The sequence below is a fragment of the Mus pahari genome, chromosome 2, assembly GCF_900095145.1.
Source record: "Mus pahari chromosome 2, PAHARI_EIJ_v1.1, whole genome shotgun sequence".
NCBI classification, from domain to species: Eukaryota; Metazoa; Chordata; class Mammalia; order Rodentia; family Muridae; genus Mus; species Mus pahari.
The window spans coordinates 16,010,208-16,035,695 of NC_034591.1; the positions used below are offsets into that span (position 1 = coordinate 16,010,208).

At 42.7% G+C, this 25,488-nt stretch overlaps 2 protein-coding genes across 2 annotated transcripts in view; one reads left to right on the forward strand and one right to left on the reverse strand.

Moving 5' to 3' along the window:
- The window catches only part of Ccdc146 (coiled-coil domain containing 146), a 115,025-nt gene that overhangs the window by 64,123 nt on the left and 25,414 nt on the right, over positions 1 to 25,488 (reverse strand). The gene's annotated exons all lie outside the window — the stretch shown is intronic.
- Positions 7,582 to 11,378, forward strand: Fgl2 (fibrinogen like 2). Its single transcript, XM_021191086.1, has 2 exons — positions 7,582 to 8,248; positions 10,136 to 11,378. The coding sequence occupies exons 1-2, from the start codon at positions 7,657 to 7,659 to the stop codon at positions 10,840 to 10,842; spliced, it is 1,299 nt and encodes a 432-aa protein (XP_021046745.1). The 5' UTR covers positions 7,582 to 7,656; the 3' UTR covers positions 10,843 to 11,378.

Genomic DNA, 25,488 nt, shown 5'->3' on the forward strand with positions numbered 1-25,488 from the left:
CTTGCCAGGAGTCGCTGGCTAATGTAAAACAGAATCCATGTTTTCTGCTGTAGTTTTTGGTATTGTTTTCTTCTCTGTTTTACTTACTAGAGTTTTTTTTGTTGTTGGTTGGTTGGTTTTTGTTTTTGTTTTTGAGAGTGGACACTGGGTGGGTAGAGAGATAGAGGGGATCTTGGAGGAGTTAATGGAGGTGAAAGAATATGTTCAATGTATATCGTATGAAAATGACAAATGGGAAAATATTTTAGGCACAGATTATTATCCACTAGGTGTCTTAGTTAGGGTTTTATTGCTATGAAGAGACACCCATGATCAAGGTAGCTCTGACACAGGGTTACATTTAATTGTGTCTGGCTTACAGGTTCAGAGGTTTAGTCCATTATCATCATGGTGGGAAACATGGCAGTGTCCAGGCAGACATGGTGCTGGAGAGATAGCTGAGAGTTCTATATCTTGATCCAAAGGTCACAGGAGGAGGCTATGTTCCACACTGGGCATAGGTTGAGCATATAAAAGACCTCAATGCCTATCCCCACAGTGACACACTTCGTCTACCAAGGTAAAACCTACCCCAACAAGGCCATACTTCTCAACAAAGTCCCTCCCTGTGGCCAAGCATTCACATGCATGAGTCTATAGGGGGCATTTCTATTCAAACCACCACAGTGATGAGCCGGAACATCATATCCAATAAAGTATGTGGCTAGCACATTTAGGAACTCTCAATAATTTTTGAAAGGCTTAAGAAACTGTATTACATTCTCCAAAGCACTGTACTTAGTTTAGATGTGGAGAAATCCTATTTTTCTAACATTGAAGGTACAATCTGGATGAGATAATTATAAACACTAGGCCATGCTTGCAGCATCTGTCAGGCTGATGGCTTCCCTCAGCTCTGAAGGACGATGCTGGCAGGATGAACGTTATGGAGGTTTTAAGGCACCAGGCGAAGGCAGCTTCAGACACCTATGTAATAGTTCAAGCTGCTGAGTAAACTCTACCAGCTCCTCGCTCTGTTTTATGTTACTTAATTCTCTTCAGACCTGACAACGCTAGTTTTGCAATTTCCTATGCTAACAGCACTTTAAAGTACAGAAAGCTCAAGAAATTCTAGTGTATTGTTATGATAGCAAACAGTTCACAGCGGCATTCCTTGCAACATCTGGGGACTGTGTCTGTTGGCTAAAAATGTGCAGTTTTGTAAAGTTGAGCTATTTGGAACTTGGATAGCCTAAAAGTTTATTTAACTTTGTCAATGAACATTATCCCATAAGCTAAAGCAGCGATCCCAAAGACTGGCCACCATGGAGTAGAGGGGCCGATGTCTGATGCTCTGAGGCTCTGAATCCCCCCCCCTGCACCCCCCCTCACTCCACCCACTCAGGTTCACTTTCATTTCTACACTTCTTGCTGCTGTTTCTCTGTAACCCTTCTCCCATTTCTTCATCTCTTTGGGATCAGCTTCATTCCATTCCACTGTATTTTCGTCTACTGTGTTTGGGTGGGGATGGGAAGAAAAATTAGAAAAGACGGACCACATAACGAGTGTCAGATGCTGTGTGTTTGGGAGTAGTGAGGAGCAACCTAACTGTGTGTTTGGGAGTAGTGAGGAGCAACCTAAGCGGCTAATAGGCAGCCGAGAGGAGCGTCTCCCCGCGCAGCATGGCAGCATGAAGCAACTGTTTCTCTTTCACCCAATTCAGAAGCACAGACCTAAGATGGCAAGGACAAAGGGGGAAGTAGCAGAGGGAAAAAGATAAAACAATCGCAAGCCAAAACTCCTGGTATCCATAAGACTGTATGGACGCAAACCATAAAGCTTTGCTTTGTCTTATTTTCTTGTTTGTTTTTGTCGTTTTTTTGTTTTTTGTTTTTTGTTTTCTTTTTGAGACAGGGTCTCACCAAGTAGCTCAGGCTATCCTGGAACTTACTGTATAGATCAGGCTAGCCTAAACTCAAAATGATCTGCCTGTCTTTGCCTGCTGAAAACTGGGATTAGAGGTGTGTCCCACTGTCCTCAGCTAAAACTGTGTCTTTGTCCTGTATAGTCTGCAGAATATTTCATTTGTGCAGTTAATAAACCCTGTATTCATTAAATGTTAGACCTATGAATGTTACTATGCTATCTGTATGGGGAAGTGGCTCTCTGTTAAGAACCTTTCACTGTAAAGGAAGGCTCAGTCCCCCTTCGGCTTTCCTTCTGCTTAGGGAAGGAGGGGCTGGGGAGGAGGGGTAAGAGGAAAGGGCTCTAAGCTGGTGGTTAAGAGCATGCAGTGCTCTCACAGAAGCCCTGTGCTCAGTTCCCAGGACCCACATCAGGTGGCTCACAAGCACCTCTAACTCCAGCTCCAGAGAGTGTCTTCTGGGTTCCAAAGGTACCTGCATTCACAGATGCTCACACACACACACACACACACACACACACACACACAGAGAGAGAGAGAGAGAGAGAGAGAGAGAGAGAGAGAGAGAGAGAGAGAGGTGTACAAAATTAAAAACAAAACAATTCTTTAAATAGTGGGGAGCCAGTGACATACAGGGAGGGTACACTCAGTGAACCCCACTTAAAGGCTAAATCACTTTTACCCAAAGCTGACTCTGGCTTGAAAATCATTGCTCCCAACTTTAAGCCACTACCCACCCCCACCATGAAGTCAGCAATGCATCCCTTTTTGTTTGTTTTATTTTGTTTCTTTTCAAAGTCCTTATCTCCAAGATTAGTGCTGAGCCCTGTGAAGGGAATGCGCATCTGAAAACACACAGGCATCATCATTTCCACCTACATCAGAGACTGGGCAGACACTTAGGTTCACCTGTAAAGGACATCACAGATCTCTAAGGTGACCTCCCCCATGCCAGGTGACAATGCTGCTAAGGGCCTGAGAGTCAGCAGACATTCTGCCTTAAGGTTCACTGACTAAAGTCACAGTGCTCTGTTTCTCACATCTAGCTATCCTCTGAGATGATCTTAATAACAAGATGAGTATTTATATTAAATTTATATGTGACCGATAAAACTTGTGTCTTTTTGTCTGCAGTGGCCATCACTGCAATTGATTCATTGATCAAGGATCAGGATCCACACCTGTATCATATATGTAAACACAATCAGAACAGGTCTGTGTTAAATATGGGGGCAGGAGTGGTGACAAGCCATGGACAGGCTGAGGGGAGAAAAGAGTAGGGAAGTTTCACAGCTTTTGATAAGGATCATCAGTGAGTAGGTGACAGGACGCAGCCCCAATTACAGAAAACATCAAAGCAGAAACACAGTAACTCAAGGCTTCACCTCAGAATGTCACATCTGTAAAACTTTCTAAAAGTAAGGCAACACCAAGGTGTTTCAGCACTGGTTGTTAAACATACAATATTTATTCCAGTTTCCTTAGTTAGCAGCAGCGGTGGATGTGACCTTTTAAGTTTATTAAATGTAAAGTACATGTAAAGTACATGCTAATACATACTTTAGAGACTTTGGAGTCTTCTAATCATGAATATCTAGGAGTATAAGGTCAGGCCCCCCAAAGGCATGTATGTTGCATAATTTATTTACTAGCACAGAATTAGTTTGATATTTTCATTTTTCCATAACTAGGCAATGAACTAAAATACTGAAATAATGTTTTAAGCAAAATTCTACGATCAAAGTTACATAGATTGTATAACACATTACATATTAAACATAACACACAAATGTATGATATTAACACACAAATGTTAGATATTATATATACATTTGCATTAATATATTATTCAAAATGCCAAATGTAAACAAAACAAAGCTCTAAGGAATGCAAGTGGTAAAATTGATAAAAATCAATTTAATTATCCCAGCTTAAAATGTAAAGAACTTTCCAAGGATTTAAAGCCAAGTATTTTTATAAAAATGCATAGTCCTCAGTTATTTATTGTTTCATCTTTGAAAGTTTGTCTACTCACCCAAATTTATTTGTGCAGCTGGAGAGATGGCTCAGTAGTTAAGAGCACTGGCTAGTCTTCCAGAGGACCTGGGTTCAATTCCTAGCACCCATGTGGAGACTCACTATCTATAACTCCAGTTCCAGGGTATCTGATGCCCTCTTCTGACCTCCAAGGTACACACATGGTACACAGATATATGTGTAGTCAAAACACTCATATATATATATATAAAATAAATAAAATTTATTTGGAATCTGAATTAGTATTCCATAGCTATAATAAATTTCTGAGATAATTTGTTCTTTGGGGGCTTCTGTTCCTTCACTGATGGAGCACAGCACAGTGACAACTATCTACTTCATGGCTGGGAGTGAAAGGGGAAATAAGAGCTTGGGGTCCCATGATGCCTATAGCAGCAAACTTCCATCCACCCAAAGACCGACCTTTGCCCAGGACTATCTCAGAGATTACAGGGCATCCCAGTAGTGCCAACCTGATGATCAAGCAGGTATCACATGAGCATTTCAGACCCATGCCATAAGAACTCTGAGATCTGCAGGACCATTTAGGGGCATACTCAAAGTAGTACAATTTTTGAGTCATCCAACACACTAGTCCTCACTTGACTTGTAGGGTGTGTCTACCACGACTTCAGGAAATGAAGGTAGTTGGCCATGCTATGCTCCATCAGTGAAGGAACGGAAGCCCCAAAGGACAAATTGATTATCTCAGTGATGATCTGTTGTATTTTGAGAAAGAATCTTGCTGTGTATGTAGCTCAGGCTGTCCTTGAAACTTTGATCTTTCTGCCTCAGCCTCCTAAGAGAGGAGATTAGAGGGGATGCCACCACACCAGCTGGGGACAATGATTTTTTTTTTTTAAAGTTGAAAATCCTGAAGATCACACGACAGTGCCAAGGAAATGGATAAACAAGTGGCTTCCCACTTTCACTTTGAGAATTAGGTGGTGTACTGTGAACTCACGAGTCAATCACAAACCCCAAGAGCCAGTCTCCCGTTCAAATGATGAACAATGAGCCCACGTCAAGAGTCAGAAAGCTGTGCTTCTGTCCCGTTTACAATGTGTCAAATGGGTTTAGGACTTCATTAGAAAGTCCTAAGTCCAGGCTGGGAGATGTCATGAAGAAAACTGGACACCTTCAGTATCTAAAACAGCAAAGGCATTTGCTGTTGTTGTTGTTGTTGCTGCTGTTGTTGTTGTTGCTGTTGTTGTTGCTGTTGCTGTTGTTGTTGTTGTTGCTGTTGTTGTTGTTGTTGCTGTTGCTGTTGCTGTTGCTGTTGCTGGTGGTGGTGGTGGTGGTGGCGGTGGCGGTGGCGGTGGTGGTGGTTTACTAGTGTGACCCATGTCCTCGGGAGAATGCTGTGTATTCATATAGAATACACAGCCACTAGAATATGATGAGTCCTTGGATGGATGAGCAAGGTGTTGGCGAACATGTTGTAGATATGTGGTAGCATGGCGGTGATGATACAGTAACTGGAATAAGTTCCTGACTGGTAAACACAGATTAGCGTCCGAGCCTGCTAACAAGGTGCCAGAATCTAATCCTATACAGGTCCACTTTGCAAGGCAACTTAAATCTGTCATTCTTCCTCTCTCTCTCTCTCTCTCTCTCTCTGTCTCTGTCTCTGTCTCTGTCTCTGTCTCTCTCTCTCTCTCTCTCTCTCTCTCTCTGTTTTTTGTTGTTGTTGTTGTTGTTGTTGTTGTTTTTGTTTTTCAAGACAGGGTTTCTCTGTATAGCCCTGGCTGTCCTGGAACTCACTTTGTAGACCAGGCTGGCCTCGAACTCAGAAATCTGCCTGCCTGCCTCTGCCTCCCGAGTGCTAGGATTAAAGGCATGCGCCACCATGCCCAGCTCTTCCTCTCTTTAAAATTACCCATTTATTCACTTCTCCCTTATGTCAAGGGAGTGCCTTGGCCTGAGAGAGGATGAGGAGGGCAGGATGAAATGGGATGTTTTAAAGGATGAACTTGTGGTCTAACGTTGGTTTGGATATATGGGATGGAATGAGAAGGGAAAATAGGAGCCCAAGAGAGCTGTAAGACAAGGCATAAGGTGTATCTGACAAATTCTTCATACTCCACTGTACTGGCTAATTTTGTGTCAATTTGACACAAGCTGGAGTTATCACAGAGAAAGGAGCTTCAGTTGGGGAAATGCCTCCATGAGATCCAGCTGTAAGTCATTTTCTCAATTAGTGATCAAGGGGGAGAGGCCCCTTGTGGGTGGGACCATCTCTGGGCTGGTAGTCTTGAGTTCTACAAGAAAGCAAGCTGAGCAAGCCAGGGGAAGCAAGCCAGTAAAGAACATCCCTCCATGGCCTCTGCATCAGCTCCTGCTTCCTGACCTGCTTGAGTTCCAGCCCTGAATTCCCTTGGTGATAAACAGCATGAAAGTGTAAGCTGAATAAACCCTTTCCTCCCCAACTTGCTTCTTGGTCATGATGTTTGTGCAGGAATAGAAACCCTGACTAAGACAACCACATTTCCCCCTGCACATTCAGTCTGTATAGGTTCTATATGAGAAAAAACAATTCAAATTCCTCGTGCACTGGTAACAGGAATGAAGGCTCAGCAAAGCTAACGCCTGTTATGTCCAGTTAGAGACAGTGCCAGGGCCAACATTCCAGGCTTCTCAGATGGAGAGTGCGCCTGCCTGCCCTGCTCTGAGAACTTGAAGAGAGTAGTTTAGTTAGAATTCAGAGGCAGTAGAGAAAAGTCTTGGGAAATCTGGTTAGAGATATAAATATGAGAACTGGACATGGTGGTACACACCTGTGATCTCTGTGTTTAGGAGGGAGGGGCAGAGATCAGGAGTTCAAGGCCAGCCTGAGCTACTTGAGACCCAGTCTAAATAAATAAGAGATAGGTTACAGAGTGCCTTTAACTGGTACAGATAAAGAATTTGGATTTATCTGTGTCAGTAATGCTGAAATAATTTCTAAGTAATAAAATCCCTTTTAGTAAGAAATCTTATGAGGTCAGTATGCACAATAAACTTAAGAGAGGCCCCCAGCTCCTGAGTTGAGTGATAGGAGAAGGACAGCCACTGCCTGTGATGCGAGAGTGATGTGACATGCTTCCAAGTGTTTTAACTGCTGACGATTACATATCCTGCACAGTCAGGCGAAAACAGCAGTATTCTCTACCAGTTCTCTTCCCTTTTACAGATGAGAGAGACACACAGAAAATTCATTTAAAGATCGGTCCTTTGTTCTGAACAGGGGTAATTTTAAGTACTTAAGGATTAACACAAAGTCTAGCCTTCAAAAAGAAAACAGGTTCCCAAATTAGCGAGGAAACAGAATCACTTCCATCCTGGTGGTATTTAGTGGGAAGAAGCTCACAGACATTTAGATGTTTCAACTCTTTCCCCGCTAGTGGACCAAGTGTATAATATGGTATATTTTGAGCACTGGTATTACATGTATTTTTTAAACAAAAGACTTTCCTTGTGCTTTACTAAAAACCCAGATGGTGAATCTTGAATACAATGCATGGCACCCACGGCAGGCAATCTATTGTGTATAGTTTTAACTGACAGGAGATGACAGCATTTGGCTGGCTGCACTTGCTGAGGACCCTCTCCTCCTGTGAGGCTTCTGAGACTGTGATGCAAATGCTCCCGCCCTTTTCTGGGAACACAGAAAGCCTGAGTCAGGCGGCGGTGGCTATTAAAGCGCCTGGTCGGGCTGGGCTGCCTCACTGCAAGGATGAGGCTTCCTGGTTGGTTATGGCTGAGCTCTGCGATCCTCGCCGCCTGCCAAGCGGTGGGGGAGCACAACCTGACTGAGGGGATGGAGGATGCCAGCGCCCAGGCTGCCTGCCCCGTGAAGCTGGAGGGCAGCGGGAGGTGCGAGGGGAGCCAGTGCCCCTTCCAGCTCACCCTGCCCACGCTGACCCTCCAGCTCCCGCGGCAGCTCGGCAGCATGGAGGAGGTGCTCAAAGAAGTGCAGACCCTCAAGGAAGCCGTGGACAGTCTGAAGAAATCCTGCCAGGACTGCAAATTGCAGGCTGACGACCATCGAGATCCTGGCGGGAATGGAGGGAATGGAGCAGAGATGGCCGAGAACAGTAGAGTCCAGGAACTGGAGAGTCAGGTGAACAAGCTGTCCTCAGAACTGAAGAATGCAAAGGACGAGATCCAGGGGCTGCAGGGGCGCCTGGAGACGGTCCATCTAGTAAATATGAACAACATTGAGAACTACGTGGACAACAAAGTGGCAAATCTAACCTTTGTGGTCAACAGTTTGGATGGCAAGTGTTCCAAGTGCCCCAGCCAAGAGCCCATGCAGTCACAGCCAGGTAGGTGTAATGAGGTTCTTAGAGTTTGTTCATGAAAGCTGTATAGCCAGATAGTGGCCATAAACATTAACCCGAGGGAGCATAAGTTAGTCAGACTTTCACCTGTTAAGTTATGGCAGGAGAAACAAGTATTTTCTCAAATGAGACAACAGAAATGGTAAATGATTTAAGTACAAAAATCCTATTAGTTGTACTCGTTAGAGACCACTTGCAGTCTCTAGACCTTCCCTGCTAGGTCGACCGACAGACGAGCAGAGGCAGATCCCTCCCGGAATCTGAACAGAGATTTGAACACAGGACAGGTATGGCAAGCTTCCTGGCTCTGCTTACTTAGGTCCCTGGGAATCAGGTCTTGGCTGATGGACTTTATAAGGCTTTCACAATCTGCTGTGCTAGATTCTCAAATACCTAGTGAAAATGGGAGCTTTTATACACGGAAGCATCTCTCTCTCTCTCTCTCTCTCTCTCTCTCTCTCTCTCTCTCTCTCTCTCTCTCTGTGTGTGTGTGTGTGTATGGGGGGTGAGCGCACATGTAGAACTTTTGGGGTTGAGACTTAGTGGCACATCCGTCCTTACCATCCCAGTTAGTGAACATTAACACTATTTAAGGTCACAGACCTACTGCCTTCTGTGTCCCGATTCCTAGATTCCTAGGACCTTTGTGGATGGGTTGCCACACCCTAGAAGGTCACCTCTGTGTTACTCTCAATGTTCATCCTGACTGTGAAGTCAATGGGACATAGTAGATAATTTTCATTTGGAATCTCTAGAAATGGTAGGTCATCATGTCATAGAATGCTATCTGTCACTAATGACCAAGATAGACACTCATGTTTAAGAGACATCACAAGGTGTATGTTAAATATGGCATGGCATATAACTTAATATGACACAAAAATATTCTGTTATCTACTTTTCTCCTAAAAGCTTAGGACTCTCCAGAGTTCTAAATATATGCAAACAGATTTTTGTGTCTTACAGGAATCTTAAACTTTCTTTACCTGACTCAAATTTTATTAAAATTAACTGGGAACAAATAGTTGGTCTCTAATCTCTAAAAAAAAACCACCAAATGATGACACCGAGCATAATTATAATCGGCCTACTGCTTCTTCTAGAAGCCAAACTGTGAAATATTGGCTGACTATAGTTTCCTAAATAGTAAATTCAGGATAAACATTGACATATTATTGGAGAACCCCCTCCCTTTTAAAACTGGACTCACTTTATGCCAATCTCGGGTGAAATGAGAATGAGTGTCAGAACAATGCTGTGCACTGAAGGTTGACATTTGGAACGTATGTAACGATTTCTGTAAAGTCTGCTGTAACAGTTGCTGATTGTATCCTAGGAGACTTGGACCCCTCTCAACTTTAAGGCAGAGGAATATAATGGTTATGAGAGTAAAGCTCTCTGCCAGGCACATCTGGCTTTATGTCCCAGCTCTGTCACCTAACGGTTGCTGTGGGAAAAGCCTTCTGGGAGACTTAATAACTGTATAAGCAAGCTGGCTGTGATATCCACATCATAAGGTTGCTGTGTGGGTTCAATGAAAACTGTTACAGTGATTGGCAGAGTTTCTGGAGGTCACTGACCCTCATTAAACCTTGCACACACTCATTCTTACTACTGTTTGTTGTTAGTGTTGCCACCAGGATTGCCACTCAAGGAAGTCCTGTATACTTGATAATGCCAGTTGGTTCTGAGGCCTTAGTTAGCATCTGTTAACCTGGTTCAGGAGAGTGTATCAGAGCCAGGTTCCACTATTATGCAAATTGTAATGCAAGTGAATTGTCCAGTTGCTTTTGAGTCTGAGAATCCTTGAGATGCATAGCTTTGACTAACAAAACCCCATGCGTTTATGCTTTTCCTTCCTCCCTCTTCCAGTTCAACATCTAATTTACAAAGATTGCTCCGACTACTACGTGCTAGGAAGGAGAAGCAGTGGGACCTACAGAGTTACCCCTGATCACAGAAACAGCAGCTTCGAGGTCTACTGCGACATGGAGACCATGGGTGGAGGCTGGACGGTGCTGCAGGCTCGCCTTGATGGCAGCACCAACTTCACCAGAGAGTGGAAAGACTACAAAGCCGGCTTTGGAAACCTTGAACGAGAATTTTGGCTGGGCAATGATAAAATTCATCTTCTGACCAAGAGTAAGGAAATGATTTTGAGAATAGATCTTGAAGACTTTAATGGTCTCACACTTTATGCCTTGTACGATCAGTTTTATGTGGCTAATGAGTTTCTCAAATACCGATTACACATCGGTAACTACAATGGCACAGCAGGGGATGCCTTGCGGTTCAGTCGTCACTACAACCATGACCTGAGGTTTTTCACAACCCCAGACAGAGACAATGATCGCTACCCCTCTGGGAACTGTGGGCTCTATTACAGCTCAGGCTGGTGGTTTGATGCATGTCTCTCTGCCAACTTAAATGGCAAATATTATCACCAGAAATACAAAGGTGTCCGTAATGGGATTTTCTGGGGCACCTGGCCTGGTACAAGCCAGGCACAGCCAGGTGGCTACAGGTCATCCTTCAAACAGGCCAAGATGATGATTAGACCCAAGAATTTCAAGCCATAAATTGCTAGTGTTCATCTCTCTGGGCACTCACTATCTAAGAGGACGATGAATTCCTTCAGCCCTTCACCATTCCTTTCCTATGGCTAAGCACTTCCTTTAAAGCTTTACAGCTTTTAAAATAAAGCTGAAAATAATCTAAAAAGACTCCTATGTTGCTGTTATATGAGGAATGCTTGAAAGCACTGGAAATATTGACAATTATACATTATAATTGCAAAACCTTTCATTTTTATTGGTTGAAAAGTTTCCTAATATTTTTATAATAAAAACTAAATTATTCAGCAAGCTAAATTCTATATATGCAAGTCTTATTTTCACTAGGGCTAAATATATACATTTGAGAATATACCCATCTTTCCAAGTACAGTTACTCTGCAGCCAAGAACTATAGTATTATCTTTGATCTAAGAAGAACTTAAAGCATTTTAGTTCTCAAGAAGGGCGGGGATGGGATTGGGAGGCAGGGATAATATGTATAGCTAAATTTATTCATCTAATGCAAAATATGGCATTAAAATACCTAAAAATGTGGCAGCGTAATATATCGCTTCCCTCTCCAATTGAAAATGATGTTACCCTGAAGACTTGGTTTAATGGTAATTCACGTACTGTTTATAGCCTGTTAGACCGTGATACGAAGGCTGCTTTACCATCTCCCTCTGCTCTCTGTGCACAATAGCTTGTGATGTAAGGTGCTAGACTACTGTAAGGTTTCCTTGGGGAAAGGCATGGTAAGGTAAAAACCACTGGTTTATACTTTGAAAGCCAATCCTAATCCCAAAGCAATACTGCTGTTGAGGAGTCAACTTCCTAGGAAGCTGACTTTTCTAGGACAAATGTATTTATTAGGATGAATTTTGGAATTGTAGTTCAAATATTATACATTTTAATCCTAAGTAGTCAGTTGCTTATTTCATTCTCAGAAATTCGAAGAATATATACAATTTTAGTCAAATGTGAGTCCCTGGAATTCCTTACTTGCAGATGTCAAGGGTCACATTAAAAGGCTCTGGGGGGGGCAGTTTCACTCACTTTATCCTTTTGAAAAGGGATCACTCAGAAAGAAACAATCAGCCACACACTTAAACATGCTTTTGAGTGGACTCTGAAGTGCTGCATGCAGTCAGTCACATGGAGTAACTGACTGTACAACATGCAGTGTCTAAGCAATAACTTTGATCTTTAAGTTTGGTGTAGTTTCTAATATACTAACCAAGCTTTTGAAACATATGCACAAAGATTCCACCTTAGTTATTTTTAAAACATAACTAGGGAGGACATTTATTGACTTGACTACTTACATTTTACAGTAACCACTGTAAAAAAAAAACTTTAAAAAGAGGGAGATATTATTTTTGAAACATGCAACATGAAGTTTTCAGGTGAATACAGCGACAACTAAGCTAATTAAATTGCCAGAGTGAGTTAAATGCATGTTGAATTGATGACCAAAATGTAACATATAGATTTCAGAGACTTTACCTACTTGGTAAAACAGTGAATGTAAGTGGCGGTAACTAATCTTATTTCTTTTTGCTTTTTAAAAAAGACTAAGATTTTGATATTATACAATTCATGTGTTTCAAATCCTGTTTATTATATGTAGCCATATGTCTGACATTTCCATAATGAAAATGGATTTATTATAGCAAAAATACTATGCCTTCATCCTGAGTGTGTCTTTCTCAGAATAACAATGAATCCATGTAAATACTCTATTTTTGCACTTTCAGTGGATCCAAATGTTGTTTTCTACTATAGTCTATGATATTTTTCTAATGAATTCTTTAACACAGAAATTTATTTTTTGAATCATTTTCTGTCACTCATTTAAAAAAATATATTGTAGACTTTGATAATCTCTAACCTGTTTATTGAGATAGTCCTAGCCTTAACAATTCACTGACATATGCCTACCCTCATTAATGTACACGATTTGCAACTATGTATTTTTAGAGTCTTGGTTTCATTTGGGTGGCTAGCACCGATCTTAATTATCACTTCATTGCTGAACATTATTATTCTGAGTAGAACTAATTTCTTAGGAATCCAGTTGATTTACCTGTCACAAACTGAGAGAGCTATCTCTCTGAAATGTACTCAGCTCTCTGGTGGACAGAGCTCTTGTGCAAAGCACAAGAAGCAATAAAATCACAGTGTTGGCTGGACTTAGATTTTCAGTAGCTGCCCCTCACTCCTCAAAAAGTTTTCAAGATAGATGGATATATGTAATTTCCATAAACTCATTTAAGATTTATTTTCATTGATGTATAATTAAGGTTATGTTTAATGTTTCTTTAAAGCTTTGTAAAATAAAATATTTAATCTTCATATCTATCCTTCAATGTGGAAACAGTGTTTGTAAAATGGTATTTATATATCTATTACCATCTAAAAAGTTGAATTGTGTTTACCTAATCTAGATAATATTTCTGAATCCTTAAAAACACTGAGTATTATTTCTTTATCTAATAATAAGCAAGGCAAGTAGAGAACACCATCATCTATTTCCTTTAGACTGCTGGGGACACGCCCTCAGGCAGCATTTTCAGTTTCCCTTTGTAGCATTTAACTCAGTCTCTTCTTTTCTATCACTAGTGTTACTGATAGGTTTTAGCACACCAAAAATTAGTCATTCAAACTCAAAGACAAATATTTGGCTATAATAGTTTGCCCACCTAATTAAAATAAACTGACATTCAAAGGCCCCTTATTTTACTAAAGCTTGGAAGTCAGAAATAATACCTTACAAACCAAATACTTATAGAGATAGGATGTGTGTGTGTGTGTGTGTGTGTGTGTGTGTGTGTGTGTGTGTGTGCGTGTGTGTGTGTAGTTTGCCTTAATTCATTTAGCAGACACTTGTACTGTGCTCCAGAAAGACTTCTTGGAGGATGGAGGTGCACCTCTGACCGCAGGGATAGACCCTGCATTCTGATTTTAAACCAGGAGAAACTTTCATGACAAAAAAAGCAAGCAAGTGTGAGAGATTATTAGAGGAAGTGAAGCTAATAAATACAGGGTCCAGAGGAAAGACCTCAGAGAAGCTAATGAGTACAGGGCACAGAGAAGAGACGGCTCTGTGATGACAACAGATATACAGATCTGTAAACAACAGAGTAGAAACCTGAGAAAATGCAGGGGGAAAGCAAGCTCCAAGCCAAGGGAGCAAGAAGCATCAAAGTGTGGAGTCGGAGAGTGACTGGCACATCTGAGAGCCAGTGAAGGGACCCGCATGTGGAAAGCAGAGTCTAGTCTGCTGGGGTCAACAAAGTAGGGCAAGCAGAAAGCAGAAAGTTCTGCAGGGGAGCAGAGGGTGGGGCCACCGCGCTTAGGCCTCCTGCACCTTGTACACAGGGATGCCGCTCATTCTGAGCAGACAGGAGACCAACGGCTGTCTACAGAGGAGGGCCATCATCTCCTCCAGTTAGAAAGGGAAGGCTGTCTTGCCATGGACACAGGGGTTTCCAGGATGATAGTGCTTACAGTAATCTCATGGAGAGAGAGATGGTGAGAGCACACACTTCAGCAATCACAGTGAGCTCCATCCATTCTGAGGTAGAGCTCACAAGATCTGATCAGCTAAGTCGGTGGTGGATAAGTAAAACACAAATAGAGGAGTTCTGGCAAACTACAGCATCTCAGACTGAGTGACCTTGAAAGATGGAGCTGTCACTGATTGAACTAGGACATCAACTGCAGAGGGAATCTGTCTGAGGAGTGTGTAAGAAGTAGGGCAGACACTTGGGGATCCATCCCATAAACAACCACCAAACCCAGACAGTAGGCAGATGCCAACAAGAGCCTGCTGACAGGAGCCTGATATAGCTGTCTCCTGCGAGGCTCTGCCAGTGCCTGGCAAATACAGAAGTAGATGCTCACAGTCATCTATTGGATGGAGCACAAGGTTCCCAATGAAGGAGCCAGACAAATACCCAGGGAGCTGAAGGGGACTGAAGCCCCACAGGAGGAACATAAATATGAACTAACCAGTACCCTCTGAGCTCCTTGGAACTATACCACCAATCAAAAGAAACACATGGTGGAACTTGTGGTTCTAGCTATATTTATAGCAGAGGATGGCCTAGTCGGTCATCAATGGGAGGAGAGGCCCTTGGTCCTGTGAAGGTTCTATGCCCCAAAATAGGGGAATGCCAGGACCTGGAATGGGAGTGGGTGGATTGGGGAGCAGGGGGAGGGGGGAAGGGATAGGGGATTTTCGGAGGGGATCAAATAAGTAGACATAGAACACAAACTTTACTGCAGGAGCCTGGACCAATTTACTTCACAGAGAGGTTGGAAGTAAGGTGTAACTAGGATGCCACCATCTTAAAATCACACCAGAGAGGTCTCAGGGATGTGTCTATACTAGAGGGCAGAATTTTATTCCCACTGAACCAACTGCATACGTGTCCCAGATAATCGTAGTTTCAGATTTCCTCCTCGTGTCAGCAAAAGTGCTTTCTTGTGAGTTTTGCTGTATGTCTTAGGTATCGTATGGTATTAGCAGTGTTCTTTTGTTGAATGAATTGTCTTAAAAACGAGTTTGGTGTTTCACCATAGAATTCTACGAAATACTAATTTTGTACCAGGAGAGACAAGTGTAGTGGAGAGCATTCAGGGGTGAGGTAGAGACTTAGTGCAATGGAAACTCCCAGGAATCTGAGGGTAAACACAGGGAAGACTCCTAGTAGTGGGGGATACAGAGCTTAAACTGGTCACCCTTTGATACCAGGCAAGGGTTCGAGGCCAGGGACTGGGACACCAACCCAGCCTCAAATCCTTCGCCCCGTAGTTTGTCCTGTCTGCAAGGTGTGCTGGGGCAAAGGTGATGCATAACTTGTGAGAGTGGCCAACCCATGGCTGTCCAACATGAGACCCACACCATGGAAGGAGCCCCTGCTGGACACCGGGTACCCCAGAGACCTAGGATAGAACCTGACACAGCTGGCAAAAAAAAAAAGTCAATGAAATGATTCTTAATGATACTTGTAACCTGGAGCCTAGTATAATCATCATCAGAGGCTTCATCTGGCCTCTGACGGAAACAGATGCAGGGACCCACAGCCAAACGTTAGGCAGAGCTCAAAAGAAGCAAGAACTGAACCATATAGAAAAGATCTCCAAGTTTGTTAACAGCATACTATCTAGTTTGCCAAATAATTTAGTATCATTAAGGTACAACTTGGTTATGATTATGAATAGTTTAACTGACTGTACTGGCTAGTTTTTTGTCAACTTGACACAGCTGGAGTTATCACAGAGAAAGGAGCTTTAGTTGGGGAAATGCCCCCATGAGATCCAGCTGTGGGGCATTTCCTCAATTAGTGATCAAGGGGGAGAGGCCCCTTGTGGGTGGTGCCATCTCTGGGCTGGTAGTCTTGGATTCTATAAGAGAGCAGGCTGAACAAGCCAGGGGAAGCAAGCCAGTAAAGAACATCCCTCCATGGCTTCTGCATCAGCTCCTGCTTTCTGACCTGCTTGAGTTCCAGTCCTGCATCTTTTGGTGATCAAAAGCAATATGGAAATGTAAGCCGAATAAACCCTTTCCTCCCCAGCTTGCTTCTTGGTCATCATGTTTGTGCAGGAATAGAGACCCTGATTAAGACACTGACACTAGTTTTATTCCCTTTCTCCATTTTAGAGATAATAGTGATAATGAACTATTTCTTTCACACGTGTTTTATAAACACTTTCCACATGAGGGGCAGCCTAAACTCAACTTCCTAGCTCCTTCCATAGTACTAACACTGCAATGAAGAGAACAACAAGTGGATCGGACTGGTGGTTCACAAACCCTGCACTGGACACTCTCCCAGGACACTGCCAGTGTGTTCTGTTTGCTGTGGTGAGTACTGCCCAAGGAGACAGTGCTTTACACACACACACACACACACACACACACTCTCACATATACACACTCACACACACATATACACACACATACTCACACACTAACACACTCTCACAAACACACTCACAGATACACACACTCACACATATACACACTCACATACACACAAATTCATACACACTCTCACACACACATTTACACATAATCTCACACAACAAACACTCAACAGCCTCTCTCCTCTCCTCTCTCTCTCTCTCTCTCTCTCTCTCTCTCTCTCTCTCTCTCTCTCTCTCTTAGTTTGGAGAGATGTTATCTACCAACTGTCAATCATTTGCACACCATCCTCCATTTCAGCTTTCTGACATTCCTGGTGAATTTCTTATGAAGTGTCTAATTCTCCATGGAAAAGGTCATGCAGTAACGCTCAGTACCATCCCTCTTGTGACTTTGTTTTAAAACTTAGAAAAAGGAAAATAAATTCTAATTATATCTTGTCTGAGCTGAAATTATTTATACTATTAAACTTATCAAAACTATTATATAATGTTTTAGACAGGAGATATTTTTAAATCAACATATTTTCAAGGGTGTTAATGTTCCTACTTAACCTAGCGGTTAAATCCTGTCTTCCTGAGGCTAAGTCAAATTTATGACAGTGCTGACAGAAAAGGCAAACAAGTCCTCACGCTGTCCAAACACTACTTGCTCCATGGTTACATGGCAGGATTCGCTGGAGACAAATTCTGCTCAAACACAAAGTATTTTGCAAGTTATCTGAAAGCTGAAAGACTTCTCATGCAAATGCCAAAGGTCTTATTTTCATCCGTTAAAGACAAGTTTTATAAAGCATTTACTGAAAACTGAATGGTATTAGTGAGGGTTTCTTTTTAAAATTTTTCCATCCTATTTGAGGAAATTTGTTTTTGAAGTTTAATTTATTTGTATTTTATGTATATAAGGGTCTGCTTGAATGTGTGTTTGTGTGTGTGTGTATGTGCACACACATGCATGTAGTGTTCCTGGAGGCCAGAAGGGGGTGTTGCATGTCCTAGGCCTGGAGGTACAGAGGGTTGAGAGTCTACACATGTGTGCAGGGAACTGTGCCTACTTCCTCTGGAGGAGCAGGCAGTGCTCTTACTTGATGAGCCACAGCTCCACACATTCGGACAATTTTTAAAACCCTGTTCATCCAACTATTAGAAACCCACCCAGAGGGACCCAGTGGATGTGGGAATTTGTGCAGGTTGAACAGGACAGACTCCTCTGCTCTGGATATGGGTCGGTGTCTAACATGCTGACCTTGGGTAGAGGTTCTCAGCGGGTCTGCAATGGCCCCATACCTCTGCAGACATGTCAGGGGTGTCAGAGAGCAGAGTTAGAGAAGTTGAGCAGATCTGTCGTCTGTGCCAACTGGAATAGTGCAGCCTTTCTCGAGCTGGGGCGATTTCATTTCACTGAGAGAAAGCCACTTGACAAGCACTCCTCTATCACATTTCCCTGGCGGGGTTGGGTCAGCTGGTGAAGTAAAATTGGATAGCTGTGCGATGGTTCTAACTGAAAAGGTTAAATCACGGAGGACGGAGGTTGCTTATCCTATGGAAACAGCATGCTGAGATGGAAGGAGTCTCTCCATTTTCATTTGCTTTTAAAAGTGATGATCATGTGTAGTTGCTCTTCTGAAACCTATCACAGTTATACACCAAGCAGGTAGAATTTGCAAGGAACATTGATTGCTTTCTGCTCTCTCACTTTTCCAAAGCCACTTCAGATTAGCTTTAAGGACAGGAAAGAGAAGTGGGTAGGAGACAAGGCAGCCCAGCAGGTGCGAGGTGACAGAAGGAGCGGAGGTCCACCTCTGCTCCGAAGGAAGATACTTTGAGAAAAAAACTGGGACCCCAGATGGCCTTCAAAAACGGCTACTCTGAAGTGCTGTACCGGCCTGCTTTAAGGGCAAGAGAGAAGAGCACCAGCGGAGTGGGGAATCCTGAGCTTGTAGGCAAACAGGAGCAAGCCAGGCTGCAGCAAGTGTGTTCTAGAGCGCAGGAAGTGTGTGGGCACAGGAACAGAAGGAACGGTAGATCGGTAGATATGGTTGCTGAGGGATTTGGCTGTTGAGGACCAGGAAGTGGCAACCTTAATGCTCAAGCAAAGGAAGCTTCAACTCTAAGTATTTACCACCACCTCCTGCTGCCCGTCAGTTCCTCATGTCTATGCCTGGACCGGGAAAGGACCACGGAATGTGGGTGGGAAAACAGGGAAGTGGCCAAAGACATCAAGGGGAGATGGGTGGAGACAGGAAGCAAGGCGGAGAGGCAGCATCTGGAGCTCCTCAAACGGGTCTGAGGAGGATGTGGAGAGACACCCGTGCTGATGAGGAATTTTAGGGCGTTTTGCACAGGAGGAGTCATGGAACTCATGCCTTCTTTGCCTGAGGGGACACCTTAGCACAAGGCTTCTTAAGGCTTTCTGCAGGGGAATCTACATTTCCTCCACACCCTGCTGTGTATCAAGGCCGGTGAAGGAAAATGTTGAGTTGTAAGCAATTCACACACATGTAGCCTATACAAGGTTTCTCCCAGTGGTTCCTCTGGAGGGAGCAGGGGAGAGAGGGGTAGATTGATAGTGATACGGAGGGGGAGGGGCTGATGGTGGTGAGGGAGGGGCTAATAGTGATGGGGGGCAGGGCTGATGGTGATGTGAATACAGAGAGTACCTATATATTAATTCTAGTAGGGAGGAGAGAAAAGACCAAAAGAATCCAGAAATGATGGGCCTTACCGCAGCAAGCAATGAGGCAACTGTGAAGAAGGAACATGAACTGAAAAACTATCAATAATCTAAATCAAGGCCCAGAGAACCTAAACGACTGCCCGACCACTAGCACAAAGAGCTGGAACTAAGAACAGTTCTATCTAATCAACAACTGATCGTCCCCATCACATTAATCACCTCATCACCAACTGATCGTCCCCATCACATTAATCACCTCATCACCAACTGATCGTCCCCATCACATTATTAAGATTTAAGCTATTCAAAGCCTGCCCGTGCATAGTTGTTCCCATTACAGGTAGCAACACTCTCTTCTGATTCCGAGGATTAATACCAGCTAATTCTTGTGCCCTCCCACTAATATTTTGCCCTGACCGAGGTGTCCCCATTTGATTGACGTGGGCGGGAATAGGGACAGTACTATCATACAGAGGATAATGGACTTGGCCTTGGGTTCTAAGCTGTTGCCTTCCTGTTTGTCATCACACTGACTCTACCAGATGGGGCAAAGGTTAAAATATGACTCAGACCTTCATGGTATCATGAAAAAACACAGGGAACAAATAACACAGCCACAGAGTAGCAAAGGTCTTTCAAAGTATAACAAAATCCCAGAGCTGCAAAGAAATGATTGATCCAAGCACACTGAAAGATGAATTTCCACACAGGGAATAAACAATGAGGAGCAAGCTAAAAACAATTATTAGATAAACTAAAAGAATACACACTATTCACAACAGCCATCGTACTATATAAACACAAAGAATTCTAATGAATGTATAAGAAAAATTCAAGCCAGCCAATGGGCAGTAGAATGTTAAAGCACACACACACATACATAATGAAGCACAAATGTGCCTCCATATTAACCACATCTAATTTCTACAAAGCTGATGCATCATATCCGCCCGGTATGCATGAGGTGGCTGTGGCTGCATCTCATCTGTACAAGCTGATAACCGTGATATGCCTGAGTCACCTAACTTCCTTCTCTCACTTTGACCCCCAAATCTCCTCCCAGTCACACATTTCAAATGCGACCAGACAAATCCAGAGTATGCACCCTACCTGCTCCAAGTACCTCAGAGCCAGACACTAGACAACCAGGGCCTGAGACAGACACTAGACAACCAGGGCCTGAGACACAACACCCCAGAACCCATGGAGATTATTCAAACTGGCTGTTCCTAAAAGTCTCATCACCCTGTCTTGCCTGTTCCTTAGCTTAGAAGTCACAGTCAAGTTTCTTTCCCAGTCCCTCCTTTCCATCTGCCTCCTGACTTACTCTCATACTCTGCCCCTGGCCCCTACCCAACCTTATGACATGGTGCCATCCTCTTAGAAACTGTAATAAAATGTCTGTGGTGATCATGGTGCTCATCTTCTGATTGGTTAGCCTTTCCATACTTCAAATTTTCTATCAATATGTTAACACACACACACACAAACAGATCTCATGTAGTCCACGCTAGCCTCAAGTTTTCTAAGAGGCAAAGGATGGCCTTGAACACCTGTCCCTCCTGCCTCTACCTCCCAAGTGCTGGGATTAAACAGTTATGTGTGATTGTGCCGGGTATACCCAGTACTGAACCCAGGGCTTATGCATGTTAGGCAACCACTCTGCTAATTGAGCTACATCCCAAGCCTTATATGCTCTCTTTCAGAATAGTCTGATATATAAACAAAAGCTACATTCTACTCACTTCAAGGTAAATATAAGGGCTATGACAAAAATCACACAGATGCACACGCGTGCGTGTGCGCGCGCGCGCACACACACACACACAATGTAAGAAAGGCAAAAAAAGAGGCTATGAATTAGAAAGAGAGCAAGGGGGAGAGCATGGGAAGGTTTGGAGGGAAGGGAGAGAATGGAAAGATGATGTAATTGTATTATTATCTCAAAAATAAAAAAAAATATTTAAAAAAAACATTACAGTTGGAATAAGGGAGACCCATTTGCAGTTGTAAATTGTTACAATCATCAGACAAGGCATCTCGACAATGAAGACACATTTTAAGTACACAGACTATGATCCAGCACTTCCATTTCTGGATATATAACACAATGTTTGAAAAGTTTTAAAACTGAAATCTTGAAGAGGTATTTGTATATCATGTTCAGAGAAGATAACGTGTTCACTGATAATCATACAAAGCGTTGTTAATCTTAGGAAATTCTGACACTGGCGCCAGCACGGGTGAACCTTGATGACACTAAGTTAAGTAAAATAAACCAGCTGCAAAAAGAGAAATGGTCTGTGATTCCACTCACAGGAGCAGCACACAGAGAGAGAAGAGAGACAGAGGTCAGAGAGGTAGCTGCCAGTAACTCCAGGAAGAGGAAGCTCACTAGTTAACCAACACCCAGTTTCAGTTTTGTTGGTGGGAATTGTTGAGACTTGGTCTGTTGCTATGAAGTATAATGGTAAAGACTGGCCCCCAAGGTCTGGTTGTCTCCAGGGACCAGGAAATCCTCGTGTATACCGAGATATGCTATGTAAACTTACTCCTTAATATAAAACTATTGGTTGAACGAAGATGCCTACAGTCTATAGCTGGGCAGAAAAGAGGTGGGTAGAATTTCAATTCTTGGGCTTGGGGTCTGAGACACAAGAGGAGAAGGGGGGGAGAAAGTGGAGAGAGGAAAGTGGAGTAAGTGAGCCATGAAAACCTGGCCATGAGGGCTGGCCAACTGGAGAAAGAGTGGCCCAGGTGGAACATGGCAAGTTGTAACTCAGGGTTATTGATAGGGAAGTAGATGCTAATAGCTTAGAGGATAGATATCTGCCAGCTCTAGTGTTGCCTAAGGCTTATTATAAATTTAGAAGTTTTTGTGCCTTTTTCTGGGAGGTAAATGATCTAAGGTGGGGTAAAAACCCCAATTAATATTAATATTAATGACAACAGGAAATGATCCAGAAGATGCCTTGTGAAGCAAGAGGATCCTCAGCACCACTATAAACTTAAATTTTTTGAATCATAAAGATTCAAAAATAAATAAACCCACTGACCCAGCAACCCACTGTTAGGAATCAATCCTATCAATCAGGTAATCCCAGTGTAAAATGGTTTGAATGGAGTTATTTGATTTATTATTGTGTCTAGTTGAAACATGAAGATTGAAAATGACCAAAACTCTCAAGACAGAGAATTACCTAAAATGTTATACTAAAATATTATTTGAACTATAAAATAATACAAAAATAAATTTGTATATGTAAAATGCAAGTGTGTCTATTAGAATATCATTTCCTTCTTTGTGCATAGACTTCCTGTTATGCTAGCTATATAAAAGATGGCCCAAGACTGCTCTGAGGGGCGGCCTTCAGATAGTGGAATGGGGTAGGAGGCTGACTTACAGTGACTTTCCCAGCATCTATAGGGTTTCCAGGTCTGAAAGGCAGATAATGGGAGCAAATGAGGTCTGGTGACAGTGACTGGGCAATTTATTGGGTCAATACTACTGACAGAACAAAACTTATCTGTGGCTGGTGAGGATGTCCAGCAAGAAACTCTGACCTCTTTTAACTCTTCATTTCTGACAGACAGACAGACAGACAAACAGACAGACAGACATTTGGATGGATGTATAGAGTAGAGCCTCCACAAACCACCCATCATCTTTATTTCTTTTCTCTGGACTTTTTATAGACAAACTTCTTAGAAAATTACCCCAGATAAAATGTTATATAAAACAGGAGTAACAAAAGAATGTTGATACTAAAAGTTCAGAGCCCTGTTTCCTTCTGTAAGCTCATTATAAGTTCAAAGCAACAGTTTTCACATGCCCTTGCCTTATCATGGTGCACACCTGTGGCTTCACCCTTGGACCCGAATGCTTTTAATCGAACACAAATTCGTCCCACACGCACATCTCCTTTTAGTGTAGTATGAAAGCCCATTGTATTTCTTATTATGCAGCCTTTACTTACTGTATGAGAAGCAGGCACATTATATTCTGGATTCTAACTTTGTTACATCTTTCTAGCAAACAGCTAAAACATCTATTAAAGCTTTCTTCCTAAAAGTATTTAAATCAAATCAAGAACTCTATAAAATCATTAATTCATCTAAACAGCATTAATTCATGAAAGTTCATCTTTATGTTGATCTGCAGGAGATCTGCCCAATAGTGTGGCCTGAGGCCCAGGAATCCGGAGGCTATGTGATAGTAATAGGAAAACCAACAATGAGAAGCAATCCTGAGGAGAAGTCTCTTAGGCTATGCAAAAAAGGCAGGCCACCTCCAGGAAGACCACCTGCTAGCCTTAGCCTTTCTTAGATGGCTCCTGACAGCTAACTCCATCGGATATGGTTTTGAGCCTTCTGAATTTTATGCAATGTGCATATTTTAGAAGTTAAAGATTAGTTTCAGTTGAAAAGGTTAACCTCGTGGCTGAGACGCACTTTATAATGAGGCTTCTGATACTATAGTCTCTAAGTACCTAGTCTGGGTGCATCTTCTGCTCAGCTACTGAACCCTGCTTGCTGTGCAGACTGACAGCCTTGTCTTACATTCTCTTCTGGTGTTGACTCATTTAACTAGTGTCATCTGTAAATGTGGTTACCAGATGGCCACATCCCCAATCCTATTCTTATTTGCTTATTGCCTAAGGTCTTACCTAAGGACACCAATGCTTTCTCATTGTCCATTTCATATATTTTAATTGAAAGAGGTTTTCTTGATTTCAATTCTTAAGACTCCATCTTCAGTTCCCAATATGTTGTTCTAATGGTACACAAGATATACATTCTCAGAGTGTGGTAGCTTTCCAAAGTCAACTCATTCTTTCATTAAAGGAGAGAATAATTGCATTGATTATTTCTCCTATTCCTTATTTTTAAAAGCAGTATCTGTTTACAATAACAACAACAACAACAACAACAAAACAGCAAAATCCCCCACCGAATCCAAGTTTAAAGTCCTTTCCTTCAAGCCTGAGGCTGGAACCCAGGGCTGCATACAATCATGCATCCTAACACTGAGCTACAATACTTTGAGACAGGATCTTCTTAAACTGGCCAGGGTGGCTGTGAGCACAAACCTTCTGTCTCTACCTCCCCAGTAGATGGATGGATTATAGCATTGTACCACCACCCAGCAAGGAGATTATTTTTAATGTTCAACCAAGTTCTTACTACAGATAAAATACCAATAAAAACTAGAGGTAACAAAAACTATTGAACTTAAAAACATGCATACCAGTACACACACACACACACACACACACACACACACACACACACACAACATGGGAAGCTTAAATTATGTAAGGAAACATCAAGGCACAGATAAAGCAAAGGAGAGGAAAACAATCCATGCTCATGAGGGCCGTATGGTGGCCAGCATCCTTCCCTGTGTCTTATCCTTGGGCAGGGTGCACTGTAGATGTTCAGGGAAGATGCTAAGTGTGAGGAAGTAACATAGTAGTTCAGAGAGGATGGGAGGAAATGCTGAGTCCTGCCTGCCCTGATTTTTACTGATCTTTTGACTCCCACTTGCTCTTTTTTTTTTTTTTTACTGCGAAACTCCATTCTTTTTTTATTTTTTATTTTATTTTTTATTATTTTCTTTATTTACATTTCAAATGCTATCCCGAAAGTTCCCCATACCCTCCCCCTGCCCCTGCTCCCCTACCCACCCACTCCCACTTCTTGGCCCTGGCCTTCCCCTGTGCTGGGTCACATAAAGTTTGCAAGACCAAGGGGCCTCTCTTCCCAATGATGGCCGATTAGGCCATCTTCTGCTACATATGCAGCTAGAGATATGAGCTCAGGGGGTACTGGTTAGTTCATATTGTTGTTCCACCTACAGGGTTGCAGCCCCCTTCAGCTCCTTGGGTACTTTCTCTAGCTCCTCCATTGGGGGCCCTGTGCTCCATCCAATAGCTTCGGGTTGTTTTTTCCAGATTGTTTTTTCTGACAACAGCCTAAATTCCTGGCCAGAGCCAGTCTTTGTGTAATCATTTTGTAGGTGCCAAGAGTGAGGCCACCTCATGAGGGACCTTCTATTTCCT

Coding starts and splice junctions, on each gene's coding strand:
- Fgl2 (XM_021191086.1), top strand. CDS start 7,657: ATGAGGCTTCCTGGTTGGTTATGGCTGAGCTCTGCGATCCTCGCCGCC. Junction 8,249..10,135: donor GCCCATGCAGTCACAGCCAG/GTAGGTGTAATG, acceptor TCCCTCTTCCAG/TTCAACATCTAATTTACAAA.